At 42.1% G+C, this 13838-nt stretch overlaps 2 protein-coding genes across 3 annotated transcripts; both read left to right on the plus strand.

Moving 5' to 3' along the window:
- Nucleotides 1-232: 232 nt before the first annotated feature.
- fam234a (family with sequence similarity 234 member A) lies at nucleotides 233-7464 on the plus strand. The gene is made up of 12 exons (XM_008302882.1): nucleotides 233-403; nucleotides 1082-1384; nucleotides 1477-1587; nucleotides 1704-1886; nucleotides 3002-3126; nucleotides 3364-3496; nucleotides 4508-4640; nucleotides 4725-4868; nucleotides 5579-5660; nucleotides 5770-5922; nucleotides 6038-6140; nucleotides 6280-7464. Exons 2-12 carry the CDS (start codon nucleotides 1111-1113, stop codon nucleotides 6489-6491), a joined length of 1653 nt encoding a protein of 550 aa, XP_008301104.1. The 5' UTR covers nucleotides 233-403; nucleotides 1082-1110; the 3' UTR covers nucleotides 6492-7464.
- On the plus strand, nucleotides 708-12419 carry cox6b1 (cytochrome c oxidase subunit 6B1). 2 transcript variants are annotated; one of them, XM_008302880.1, is made up of 4 exons: nucleotides 708-712; nucleotides 11049-11162; nucleotides 11463-11563; nucleotides 12162-12419. In XM_008302880.1, exons 2-4 carry the CDS (start codon nucleotides 11057-11059, stop codon nucleotides 12213-12215), a joined length of 261 nt encoding a protein of 86 aa, XP_008301102.1. In that variant the 5' UTR covers nucleotides 708-712; nucleotides 11049-11056; the 3' UTR covers nucleotides 12216-12419. The 2 variants fall into 2 exon arrangements, with proteins under 2 accessions (XP_008301102.1, XP_008301101.1); XM_008302879.1 differs by lacking the exon at nucleotides 708-712 and adding an exon at nucleotides 10185-10315 and having other exon boundaries at nucleotides 11045-11162.
- Nucleotides 12420-13838: the final 1419 nt, after the last annotated feature.

The following is a 13838-nucleotide window of genomic DNA, read 5'->3' on the forward strand; positions in this document are numbered from 1 at the left end:
AAACTGACCAATCATAGCCTCCGAGTACAAGTGAACTGACCAATCAGAGCGCCGTGATGATATTATTGCGTGTGCCCTGAATTTAGCCTGTCAGGTTTTAGCGCTTCACAGTTTTTGTCCACCGATAGCGCCCCTAACTACACATTGTATTTAGGTTTAGGTAAGTCAGTGTTAATCTTAAGGTTATTCTCATGTTCAAGGGCTTTAGTGTCATTTGAGGCTATCCATTTTCAGCGTAGCGCTACCTGAGAGACAAGCTCAGGATTCATACATTCGCATACTGGTGGACTTGCCTCTGATTTGTTTACGCAGCTAAAGTTGACAGGCAGCTCGGTCAAAGTGTGTCAGGCCTGCTACCTCTGTTAGCCACACGAGTAACAAGAAGCGACAGTGGAGAGTCAAAGTAAGAGAAACTTTTCTCTGATCTGCGTAAACTGTTCAGTTAAGCTAAAAATGGAGGATGTTTTTGTGCTAGCGTTGACCCTCGTCCTGTTTCTGCGGGGGGCTGGCCTCCGTTCAACAAGTTAGCAAACTAACCTAACCAGGTGTCAAACTTTTCATTCCTAACCTCGCCACCATATCCGACTATGAGGTGGAGAAAACGTTACGTGAATAAACATTACACGCTCAGTTCAGTAATTTTGACAGCCGATCTGCTTGCTGTATGAAGGTTATGAGACCAACCATTGTCTCCTCCCCGTTTGACACCGGAGTAATAAGCCTGTGGTAGCAGAACAAACAACAGGGTGTGTTCTCCTGGGCCATGATGACTGTTTATTACGGGCTTGTTGTTTTTGTGATGAGAAATCTCTGGAGTGAGAGCTGGCACGTCTGAATAGACAGAGATCCACAAAGGTTGATGCAGCAGAACTAGCTGGACTGACAGACACTGCTGCCTCCAGTATTTTTTCATGTTCTATATATCTGTGAATGCCAGACACTTTTGTGTGGTGACTTGCAGATTTTGTAATCCCCTCCACGCTGGGACAGATAGGGCCATTCACTCTGCAGGAAACTATCAGGATTTTTTTTCATTGAAGTGTTTTTGCATTTCGTAAATGTCCTTCCTCCTGTCAAGCAGCTCTGAGCCAGTAATGCATTGAGGCAGCGATGGAGACCACAGAGCATGCCACCGAGGGCGACCCCCTGAAGAGGGGCGAAGATGGGGCAGAGACGGGGACGGCACAGACGGCGACAGAGCTGAAGAAGAAGAAGAGCTGTAAGGACGGCTTGAATTTTTCCAAGCTGACCCACTGGCGAACCGCAGTCTTCTTTCTGTCCTTGTTCATCTGCCTCACCATCGTGTTTGCCTTCTCCTTCATCCTCCCCTGTCCTGTGAGACCACAGTATCTTGTTATGTGGAACAGGACTTTCTCTGAATCGGGTATGTATAATTTCATGTTTTTTTTAATCATCTTTTGGCATCGTCTTACACGTGAGACTAACTGCTTTTCCTTTCTCCTTCTCCACCTTCAGCAACCTATGACTTCTTAGCTATCGAGCATGCAAACGACGACAAGGTGATGGATGTCGTGTTCGTCCTCAAAAACATAGAAGGCACTCAGACCAAATCGTGTGCTGATGCAGGTATGAGATGCTTCTCATTTTACATCTAACTATGATGAAACAAGAGTTGGATTGCTCGCTATATAACTGCTTTGTATTATTAAATATGATTCAGCTTAACTCTGTGTGTTCTCCAGGTCTGTCTGCACCATGTGTGTTTGTGTTGGCTGTGGACGGCACAGATGGAGAGACGCTGTGGGAGAGTCCGCTGGAACGCGAGTTCCACTGGGCTCAATGTGGTTTGACCAAAGAAACAGGGAGGACCTGGGACTGCCTGCTGTCCCATTCTGACAAACTCACAGCCATGGACAAACACAACGGTCAGTGACTCGTTTCATGTCTTTTAGCGTGTGTCACACATTACAGAACATTTTTATTCTGTATTTTATAAAATATATGTGGTATACAGAACAACAAAAAACTCCTTATATAAAGTCTGTTCCAAAAAGAGCTACAACATCAAGACACCATCAATAAACAAGGTTTTTGCACAATAAACTTCCACCATTGCAGACAGCAATAATATTTGGAAAGTTGCAAATTCTTGATTTTCTGTTGCTCAGAATTTGGTCTGTGTGTGTGCACATAACACACTTTGACTGTTGGGGGGGCGGGGATGGAACCACCAACCTTGCGATTAGAGGACAACCTGCTCTACCACCTAAGCCACAGCGTCCCCATTTTGAGTTTAACACATTAAAAACAACACAGAAAATTGGAGTTGTTCAGTCACATTGATATGTAATTTTTTAGTCAGACATTTAAAAAAAAAAACAAAAAAAAACCCTTCCCTGTGGATAATTTTCACGCGATTATAGAGCATTTTAAATCTCTCTCTCGCTCTGATGGTGTGTTTTTGTGCAGGCATTACTTTTAACCCAGTTACTTGAGTGGGTCTGGGTCGGATTTGTCGTTTTCACCACAAGAACTGGATATTCCAGACAAACCGCATTCCTGTTCATGCAATTTCAGGGGCTGGGTGACAGCTAACTTCCTACAGTACACAAAAAATAGAGGTTTTAAACTCTGGTCCACATCATAACAAACGTCAGATACAGGCCTCTGTTGGTTCACTTAGTACCAATGTTGGAACCCTGGAATAACTGTTGATAGCCACGTATCCTTTGAGCAGCACACCAGAAATAGCATACAAGAGTGTAAAAAACATCTCCAAGATAATGCTTTACTTTATGACACAGAATCGCACAGCAGCACACATTATTAACTAAATCCAGGAGGTTCTGTCGTGTCATCCCTATTGTAGCATCACTGTAGTGGTTGCCGATTACGTTTAGAATATATTTTGAAGTTGTATTGATGACCTACAGGGCTGCAAGGTGATTTGGTGGTTATATATATATGATGCAGTGATAAGACAGCTGTATAACCCAGTCAGACTGAATGCTCTGCTCTTGAATGGTGGGTTTGTTTTCAGGTCAAGTCGTTTGGCAGCATCCTCAGCCCACTGGTCTGCACAGCTCAGTGCCTGTCCTCAGTGTCCCTGATCTGGATGGAGACAAGGTCGGTGATGTGGCTCTGGTGGCAACTGACAGCACACAGGTAAGCTCCAATGATGGTATTTATTTACCTTGCAACAATTTCTTGCTATTTCCTTCCTTTCCTGTTTGTATTACAGTGCAACTATTAAATTATAATACGCTGCTCAGTGTTTGGAATTTGTTTATTTTAGATTTTCCCTCTAATCTACTGTAACGGGACTTTAATATGAATGTGATGAGCCCTGCCACTGAAATCATCTTATCCACCCAGTTTTAATGTCACTTGTCATATCTGCAGACTCAGCTGGTTTTGCTCTCAGGAAAAACGGGCGACCAGATCGGTTCCACGGTAGTTCTTGACTCCACGCAGACAGCCAATCATCTTCTCCACTGCACTGCAAAAGGTTCTCACTACGTACTACTGCAAAAAGGTTTGTGTCTGAAATCAGCTCCGACGGTGACAACAGGACGTGACATATGTGCAGTCAAACCAGTTAGGCTTTTCCTAAACAATGAAGTGCTGCACTCTGTCCAAATAGCTCAAAAAGCGTCAGGAATTGTAGTTCAGGTGCTCAGGTGAACGGAAATAAAAACTATCTGAAGTTAAAAAGCCTTCATGTCATGCCAGAAACCAGTGGAATTAGATGTAAAACTCGAGGTGTGTACGATCTTCATCAGGAATGTCGTGGAAAATGCAGTTGCTTAGCCAGAGACTAAAGAGCTGCTCACTGTGGCATAAAAGTATCAGAATATGACAGAGTGTAGTCTGTCTTCCTGTTGTTATAAATCAGTTTTATGTAACACATTTAAGAAAGGCATTTGTTTGGAGTTTAAACATCTAATTTTAGTCTTAGTATTATTTCTCAGAGCAGTTCTTAGAATGGAACAACCTGTTTGTGCTCTATTTTAAGAAGCAGTGGTTTATTATGGGTTCTTTGGATCCCACTGCTGATACTGGGACAAGGAAAAGTAAACCAGTTGATGCCCCGCTACAACTGAGTGACAAATTACAGGAAAAACCTACATAAAGTGTCTTAGGAAGTTGGTGTGCCACCAGAGCAGCTTCAGTGCACCTTAGTGTTGATTCTCCAAGTCTCTGGAACAACTTTCTTCTAAAAGGCATTCCCTCGTTAGGTGTTTTTATCAAACTATTCAGTGACCCCTCAGGCCCAATGGATTGAAGAACTATCATCCTTGAAGAGACCACATCAGTCTAGCTGGAGATGTTTCATCATAGCATAAAGGCGATCCCTCAACTTTGTATTGATTTGCAGTGACTCTTTCCTCTGAGGGGACAAGTGGAGTAAAATTTAACAGAACCACCTGATCCCCTCTCTACTGGGTTTAGGTTTTTCCTTTAATTTGTCATCTGTCTGTAGACGTGTACACATGGATGTGCTACACCTGATGGCAGCAGTGAGTAAGTGTGTGTTCGCTCACAGATGCTGGCTTGTATGGACTGGCTCTGTGGAGGATCGCTGCCAAGGCTAAACCAGGGATGGAGGCAGGCCTCAAGCAGGACAAAGTCTGGGAGAAGAATGCCAGTGCCACATCTGGCCTTGTACCCATCTACCAGTAAGAAGCAGCCCACGATAACCTCTTAGTTCTCACTTGGACAATACAGCCCGTCGTCACTGTGACACTTGTGTTGCTTTGTAGGTCTGAGGCAGTGAGTCGAGTGCTCAGAAAAGAAGAAGCAGATGATTCATCGAACCTGCTGGTTGTGACCGACAAAGAGGTGGCGTTAGTTGATGGACAAACGTTGCAGCTACTGTGGAGAGTGAATACCAGCACGATCCTCAGGTAACCATTGTGTGGGACTTTAATACTACAGTTTGAGATGTGGAAAGTGTATTGTTGCATCCCTCTGTCCCCAAGAGTTTGTTGTTGTTCTAGTTTTGTAAACTTAGGTGTTCATAGCATCTACAAATTACTTATAGCTGAATTGATTAGTTGAATAATTGATCAACTGGCGGCTATTTTAGAAACTGATCACTTAAGTTCTTTTAAGCAAAAATGCCCAAAATCTGGTTTCTCAAATGTGAATATTTGATGGTTTCCTGTGACAGCTGATTGGATATTTCTGGGTTTTGGTTTGTTGGGTAAGCAAAAGGAAATGATTCATTGCAATTAATTGCTAATAATATAAATAGTTGCAGCTCTTAAAATGAATATTGAACCTAAGAATTAAAATTTATTGACTGGAGTATTTTTAAAAAACCTACATCAACATTCGTGAGGCCTTGAGTCAAGTAATTATAAGAGCTCTAATCAAATGTCCACCGATAAAACAATAAATGACAATCCAAAATAATCACTCCCTCCTAGTAAAACCATAAATCTCCACTCTCTGAAGTGATTTTTCATGGTTTGTCTCAATCAACGACCCTATAAAAGCCCTCTAGATAAATTCTGGTCATTTTTTTGTTTTGGGAGAAATCATTAAATTCCAGTGAAATATTTATTGTTGCTACATTAAGCTCAAATATATCTTTTCCTTTGTGTTCTTTCAGTGAGCCCTCCTTTGGTCACTTTAACAAAGATGAAATACTTGATATTGTGGTTGAAGAGGACATTGGCAACTACACAAAGAGGGTAAGTTGGGTTTAAAATGTATAAACACTGCACACAGTAAATTAAATGATATTTTCTACACCCTGCCTCTCTCATATGGGCATTGCACCACCTTCCGTCTTGTATGTAGGTAATGATTCTGGATGGGAAGTCTGGTGGCGTGCTGTGGAAAGTCAACCTTTTGGCCAGTCCGAATTCACCAAGACCCGCCTCAATACACACCACCAACTTCTTCTCAGTGTTCATGCTCTGGGGCATGATGCCCTCAGAGTTCAACTCAACTGTAAGTACACCGCTGCCTCCATTAAAAGAAGCATTTCATAGTTTCCTCATGGGTTAAACTTGGCTACTCAGAGATTTACAAATTGCAATCTGACAACTCAAATGTTTTCCTGCAGATACCGTTAGCAGGCGACCGCCGCTCCTACATGCTGCATCCTCTCTATTCTAAAGTTCTCCTCGAGTCTACTAATGTCATGGACCACATCATAACATTCAAAGGTGCTTTTCGCTCTCGTATTGACTTTGTTAAAACACAATTGTATTGCCAGTGACGTGTGACTAAGCGGTCGGGGGGATGGGAAACCACAGAGGTCAGCTCTTTTGGTGACCGTGTTTGTTTTGGTTTTTGTTGTCTTAGCTACGCTGATGGAGCGTGGACGCCATGCTGCCTACATCCTGCTGACGGGTCCGGTGATGGAGGGAGCTGAGGGCACCGTGGTCCTCAGCAAGCGGAAGCTGAAGCAGGACGTCCCTGACAGCAAAGTGCTCCGCTTTGGCACCGGCGGGAGCTCAGAGTCCAACGAGGACATCAAAGAGGCCTTCAACCGACTCCGCTTCAGCGATTGGTGAAAAGACCAACTGTAACATCTTAAAACCATTTTGACTTCCAAAAAAAAAAAAAAAGAAGTATGTATACTAGTTCTGACTTTCCAACTGCTGACCACCAAAGAAATTCCTTTGGGTTTAGTGAACTTTAGGACAGAGTTTTTCCATAATTTTTCCTTGGACAAACTGGGCATTATCTGTCTTCACTGCATATATACTATCAAAGGTTTATCCAGTGTCCAAAGAGCTACTGTTTGCTGACAATCACTCCGCACATATTGCTGTTCTCCTGCTGATGAATCCATCAAACTTGCCTTGCTGTGTTGTGTCTGGCACTTTCATGCATCAATGCAAAGTTGTTGTTTTTTTTTTTGTTTTAAATTGCAGATGCTGGATTATTATTTGAATCTATGCAAGTGTATTCCTGCCAGTGCTTTAAGGGTAGCAGACGCAGACCACTCCAGTGGCTACATCCTGAGTATTTGAAATCAAAGTCGCCTTAAAGAAACGGTTTCACTGTGATAGGGGTTAGTTTGGGTAGATTTGACACGTACTCATTGAAACTTGAAAAACAGCAGAAAGCCCATGAACCTTAAGGTAAACACTATGCGATGACATTCTTCGTTACGTATCCTGTTCATGATAGTATCAGTAAGGCAGTCTTGTCAATGGTACTGTACATGTCTGTTACTTACTCAATCCAAGATGTAACTTGTGATATTCTTCAGCGCACACTGACTAAACCTTCACTCAATGCTGAGTTTCAATGGTTCATATAATACTGAGTCATTGCTGTGGGTTTACAGCTCCTAGAAAGCAGTTTGTTTGTTTTTTTCTCAGTGATTTCTATTAGATAAATAAGTGAACATGAGGGTCTTGTTTTTTCTAAACATTAATATATTGAACCTGTGGAGCAGGCCTTTAATGGAGCTGACTTTTCTTTCTGACTTGTACTGAAATGTTTGAATTTGAGTTATATTAAACATTTTTAAAATAATGGCTTTGGGTTCAGAAATGTCTCCATGTAAGAGAAAACACAGTCAGACTTTGTTGGGCAACTTTCTGACTGTAGCAGATGAAGACACAGTCTCCTAGAATAGAAAATGAAGCCTCGAGCACATTTCTGTTCAGCCATTTACTGTGCAAACAGACAAACGTTTCAACACTGCTGTGTCTTCATCAGAGTCAGAGGCAAACTAAGAAGGAATATAAGCAGAAAACCCTGATTCTTCCAGAAGATGTAGGCCTCTTTGCAAAAGCAAACACTAATAAGAAATCAATAAAATCCTTTTAATTAATTTCATATAATTTATTAATATTATGCTGTAGATGGGCTGCAAGGTGGAGCAGTGGTTAGCACTGTTGCCTCGCAGCAAGAAGGTCACCGGTTTGCGTCCCGGTGAGGACACCCGGGATCTTTCTGTGTGGAGTTTGCATGTTCTCCCCATGCAGCGTGGGTTCTCTCCGGGTTCTCCGGCTTCCTCCCACAGTCCAAAAACATGTTGAGGTTAATTGGTGATTCTAAATTGTCCGTAGGTGTGAATGTGAGTGTGCTTGGTTGTCTGTCTCTAAGTGTAGCCCTGTGATAGACTGGTGACCTGTCCAGGGTGTCCCCTGCCTTCACCCTGAGTCAGCTGGGATAGACTCCAGCCCCCCATGACCCTAGTGAGTATTAAGAGGTGTATAGATAATGGATGGATGTGCTGTAGATTTAGGAAGAGGCTCAGAGTATTTTTTCTTGTGTTCACCACCAGGGGACATGAGGAAGAGAGCAGAATTTTGTATATTTAGTTGCAGGAAACACTCATTTTCAAAAACAAGTGGCAGAAACGTGAACAGTCAAAAGTTACACATTAAAAAAAATTAAATTTGAAAAGTTGCAAAAGTCAGCAAATGGTGGAATACTATAATGTTAGAAACAAAAAGTAAAAGAACAACTTTCTATTTACAAAAAAAACAATAATATTTTCCATTTTTCAACCCTAATTAACAAATTTATCGGTAACATATTTTTTTTAGGAAATACCATTTATAAAAATACAGATTTTTGATGTGGATGTTACAGTTTTGTCCTGTGTTTTTAAGGTTAAAATTGCAATTAATGCCTTTTTTCCCTCCAGTGATTTGACTTTTAACAGCCAAAAGTAAATTGTTAAAAAAAAACACTTAACAAAAATGTTCATCTGACAGTTAAGTACAATGTCAACAAATCAGCAGTATTCTGGCATTTCATTACATGTGCTGAAGAGAAGGTCGGCCAGTTAATTACAGCAGGGATTTTACTTAATATCAATTATTAAAATACTATATAATATAATATTTAACAAGGAATTAAAGTAGGCTCCAGCCTCCCCCGTGACCCTAGTGAGGATTAAGCGGTGTATAGATAATGGATTAATGGATGGATGGATGGATGGATGGATGGATGGAATTAAAGTGTGCTCTAATGTCATTCATTCTTGGTAAAGTGATTATTCAAGGCTTGTGTGATCAAGAACCCTAAAGAAGCCCTGCAGATAAATTCTGCTCATTTTTATGTTAGATGAACACATTTAATATGAAAGTCAATCTTTTAGTTTAGGTATCATAAGCTAAACATAAACCCTGTCTATTTTACACCTCATATTTACAGTCACCCTAATAATCCGGGAACCAAATCCGAATGGCATTTTGCTGCCCTCTGCTGCATGTGGACTCAGAGCGCAGCGGCCATGCGCAGTGCAGCCCCGTACAGTGAGATCCATGGATGTATGGAAGTCAGTCACGTATCACCGGGGCTGTACTGTACCGTTTACTCCCTAAATAATTACAGCGCGTGATTTGTTCGCCATGACGCACGCATTGCTGACGGGCTCCTTACCCTCACGCACAAACACTGGGAATGGAAAGTCTCTCCTTGTAGGGAAACGACCGGATCATTTATCCCGCCGCGGTACCTGCTGTCTCTTTTTAACGCGATCCCGCTACACGAGGAGGAAAAAAGGAAAAAAAAAAAAAGAGGCGAGACTGGAGGGGTGTGGAGGCGCGACGGGACTTGTGGGGGCGCACAAACGGCGGGACGCTGCTGGGTCACGATGGGGATAACGGAGGAGCGTGTTTGCATTTGGAGTACAGTGGGATGAATTTTAGCCAATATTGCAGCATTTTATTTACCATGGATTTCAAGTCCATGCTACAGAAGGAACACGCAGCTCCGCACTGAGAAAATGCCAAGTCACCAGTCTGCTGAAGCGCACACCAATAAACCGACCTGCTGTAATAAATGACCAGGGCTCTTCTTTTACCCTGTTGTACATTTGATACGTGTCATAAAGACACTGGCCGCTGCACTTACGCACGACCCCGCTGGTTCCTAGACAGTGCATTCCTGGTTCGGTCACCCCCTCACATGTTAGTGCTCCATGTCTACAAAAAGCGCAAAAACTGCTTTCCACCTGCAACCCAGCCACCTGAGCTACTTTAAACAGAACAAACACCTATTAATGATTAACAAAAAAGACTGAAGGGAAGAATGCTTCCGCCTTGAACATGTGCGCAGGGAACAGGACATTAAAACACTTGAAAATAAATAACAAATGCCACGATCCCCATGTGTCGCTTCATTTCACCCCGGGGAACCTTTCATTACGCCCTCATCACTTGGCAGCAGACCTGTGCCGGCAGCCTGCGAAGTGTCTGTCAGTTCAATGTGACCTGAGTCCGCCATACCCTTATGATAGGACTGCACGGCTGCAATATCTCCAAACCGGAGCGCACGCGTGAGGCGCGCACCGCTTATCAGAGGAACGACACACTTTCACCGTCCGGTGTAAAGTCACTTTGAGCTCGAGCCAAAGCCAGCGACAAAGGTAACGTTTACCGGCGGTTATTTTACTCCTTTTAAGCTATTTCTACTCAGACAGAGACCGGGAACATGTATTCTAACGGCGGTGAATGTATAATAAGATTTTTTTTGGAAAAAAAGGGGGATCTGCTGCTGCGTCCAAGGATTTCAGTTTCGCTTGTAGATTTGTTTTTATCCATTTTCAGAGTCATTAGAAACGAAATAATCGGATTGTTTAAATGCAATAACAATAGCATACCTGTTTATTGAATGAAAAGGAAACAGAAACTGGGCTCTATCACAAGGAAATGCCTGAAGTGGCCTGGTGGACGAGGCTGATCATGTCTGCCAATACCGTTTAACACATATATCCTACCTGCTTTGCGCATTTTTGGAGTAAAAAATACCCAATCGGGTGCTCTTTTGATAGTCGATTGCGTTCATAGGTCTATTTTATACCACAGATTGGCTCTGTTTAAGGACTATTTGATGGATTTGCAGGCTCAGCTCTCAGGTGTCGCATGCAGCACCCCTAAAATGTCCCCAAAATAATCCTCTGGCGAACCGCTCTCACTGCGCAAATTCAGAAATAGAAAATAATCCTTTCACTGCACCGGCAGAGCAATAAATGACATGTGCATTAAAATGGGGGTGTCTCTGTTGAGTCTGAGGAAATGAGCTATGGTAACTAGGTAACGGGAAAAGGCCTTTTGTTTTGCATCCTGTTACAGTCTGCATTGATGATTTTCTCCAGACAGAGGTGAAAATGGCTGAGGACATTCAAGCCAAACTTGAGAAATATCGCACTGCTCCCTTTGATGCCAGATTCCCCAACCAGAACCAGACCAGGAACTGCTGGTCCAACTACCTGGGTAAGAGCGCTGGTCAAGGTCAAAGCAGCTGACTGAACACTTTTCTAACTGTGGGTGAAAGATCCAAAGTGAGACATGTTGTGCTGTTCGTTATTAAAGTGTTCTAAGACATTGTAGGTCAAATTACAACTTTTGTTTACTGCTGTACTAACTGTCAAATGTTGCTAGAGCGTATTCAGGTCACCTGGGGTCTTTAAAGGTGTTGCCCACCCTCTGAGCTGGAGCTAATCCAATTTGACAGGTCACCGGCAGGCTATTTTTGATATTCATTGTTGCTGTTATTTTGTTCTCTATTTATAGACTACCACCGCTGTCAGAAAGCTCTGGATGCTAAAGGAGTAGACACAGCCCCCTGCGACTGGTACAAGAGGGTCTACAAATCACTCTGCCCCATGTCCTGGGTACATGTCTTTCATGTTACTTCAACTTTTTTTTTTTTTTTACACGAGACTTTGACAATCATGTTGAAGAAGAATTGCAGAATATACCACTCTCCTCTGTCAGGGGGATGAGTTTGTTTAGCAGGGGTCAAAGAACTTTTCTCGTTCCCAGCATTCCTGCGAGTCTCTGCTCAGTCCTCAGAATCAAAACATAGAAAGTACAAACTAACATTCCTCCCAATTAATCTCAGCAGAGTAAAAATACATGCAGGTACAACCTATATTGACTTCTTTATCTCTAAAAACTTTACTGTTCAACATCGTAAATCGTTACCACTTTCTCCCAAATGCTGCCTTGGGTTTAACTTTACACATTACAGGGCAACCCATGCAGTGTATTGTCCTCTGGTGTATGCAGAGTTTAATGGTAAATCCGCAGCAGTAGGACGTAAACCCCTGGAAAATATTTCTCAGTAGGCAGAAAGTCCTTTAGGTCACACCTCCATCAATAATGTCGCAAGAAAGTGTTTTTTTCATGTCATGCTGGCAGATTAATTATCATGTAAAATAAATATTTATGTCTCATGATACATTCGTCTCTGAAATCTTGTCCCTTTAGGTCCAGAAATGGGACGACCAGAGAGACGAAGGGACCTTCCCAGGAAAAATCTGAGGCCTCCAAAGCTCTTGGTCTGCAAAGATGTAACCTTTTCAGCTAAATGTTTGTAATGTTTGGTGCGAGGCTGAATGTCAGGCTCCTTTCTTCTGCTAACGCTCTGTCTTCAGAGCACACTGAAACTTAGTGGTCATTCCTTACAAATACCCTGAAATGTACAGCAGATTCTGCATTAAAGTATCTCAGGATATATTTATGGAGCTCAAGTGTCCCCTGGTTTGTTTTTTTCTTTTATGGCTTGACGAGTGTGGTATGCAGCGGTTGGCACTGTGGTCGCACAGTTCTGGGTCTGAACCTGTGTGTCGGCTGGGGGATTATTGAGTGGAGTGTGAATGTTGTCAGGTGCTTTCCACAGTGGAAAGACATGCACGGCAGGTTAATTAGTGATTCTTAATTGTCCTTAAGTGTGAGTGTGCATGGTTGTCTCTTTATGAAAGCCTTGTGATGGACTGGTGACCTGCCCAGGATACCCCAGGATACAATTTAACCTTCCGTGACCCTCTACTGGATAAACCAGGTACAACTGATAGACATGGTGTCCTGTTCATGCCACCAGAGAATATTAATAGATACTCTTTGTGTGAGATCATGCGGGGACGTGACAGTCTGAACATACAGACCTGTGGCACAGAGGGACAAGGACAGTTTTTATCTACAGCTCTCTCTACATACTTCATGTCTTCACGTTGGTCAATCTAAAAAAAACAAAACTCCAAAAGAACAAACGAGTTGACATGTTTCCACAAAACCGATTGAAGATAAATATTTTTAAATTTTATTCATTCAAATAAACCTACATCAAATATACATATTTAATCAAGATTAGAAAAATAATTAAATATTTCAAAACACTAAATGTCACGTGTACAATAATAGCCACCACCCCACAGATCAGAACTGTAACACGCAGTCATGACTATTGTTGCTGCTGGACATCCTGAAATTAAATACATAAAACTGCATTTCATATACAATTACTCCCAAGTGTAGGGAGTATGAAATAGTTTATATCAGGGGGCTCAATGAAGCAGTAAAAACTCCTCCAGACAAAAGTATTTAGGATAAGAACAGCTAATGCTGAGGACACTGTCCCATGCAACAAGTGAGTACAGTAAATATCGAATGAAAGAAAAGTACAACACCAACTACCAAGTACTATAGTGAAGGTAGAACCATATTTATCCCTTTTGAAATACCATTCGTCTCAGTTTGAGGTAAGTTTAAAGTATTTGCATATTAGAAGTTGCCTGTTATCTACTCAAAATCTAAAGTGGAAAGTGTTTCCTATTTTTCAACCAAATTACTCAAACTGCTCAAGAAAACGTTTGCCTCCAGAAATCTACCTCAGGAACAAAACAACTTCAATAAAAGGTCACTTGGATTGCAAACGAGCTTTTCTGACCTGATGCTAAGCTGAAAACACGTACTGACTTAATTTTGCGAAGCCAAATAGATGTTTGTCAACGTACTGCGGAGTTTTGTTCGGTTCTTATTTTCAGTTGAAATGTACAAAAATCTGTACTTTTTAATTATCGCAATAGCCGTTGATATAAACGTTCTGAGGGTAAAAACCTCTCTGAAAGTACTCCCCCCGCCCCCCTGCCCCCCTAAGGAAAACCA

The sequence above is a fragment of the Stegastes partitus genome, unplaced genomic scaffold (genome assembly GCF_000690725.1).
Source record: "Stegastes partitus isolate 25-593 unplaced genomic scaffold, Stegastes_partitus-1.0.2 Scaffold1901, whole genome shotgun sequence".
NCBI lineage: Eukaryota > Metazoa > Chordata > Actinopteri > Pomacentridae > Stegastes > Stegastes partitus.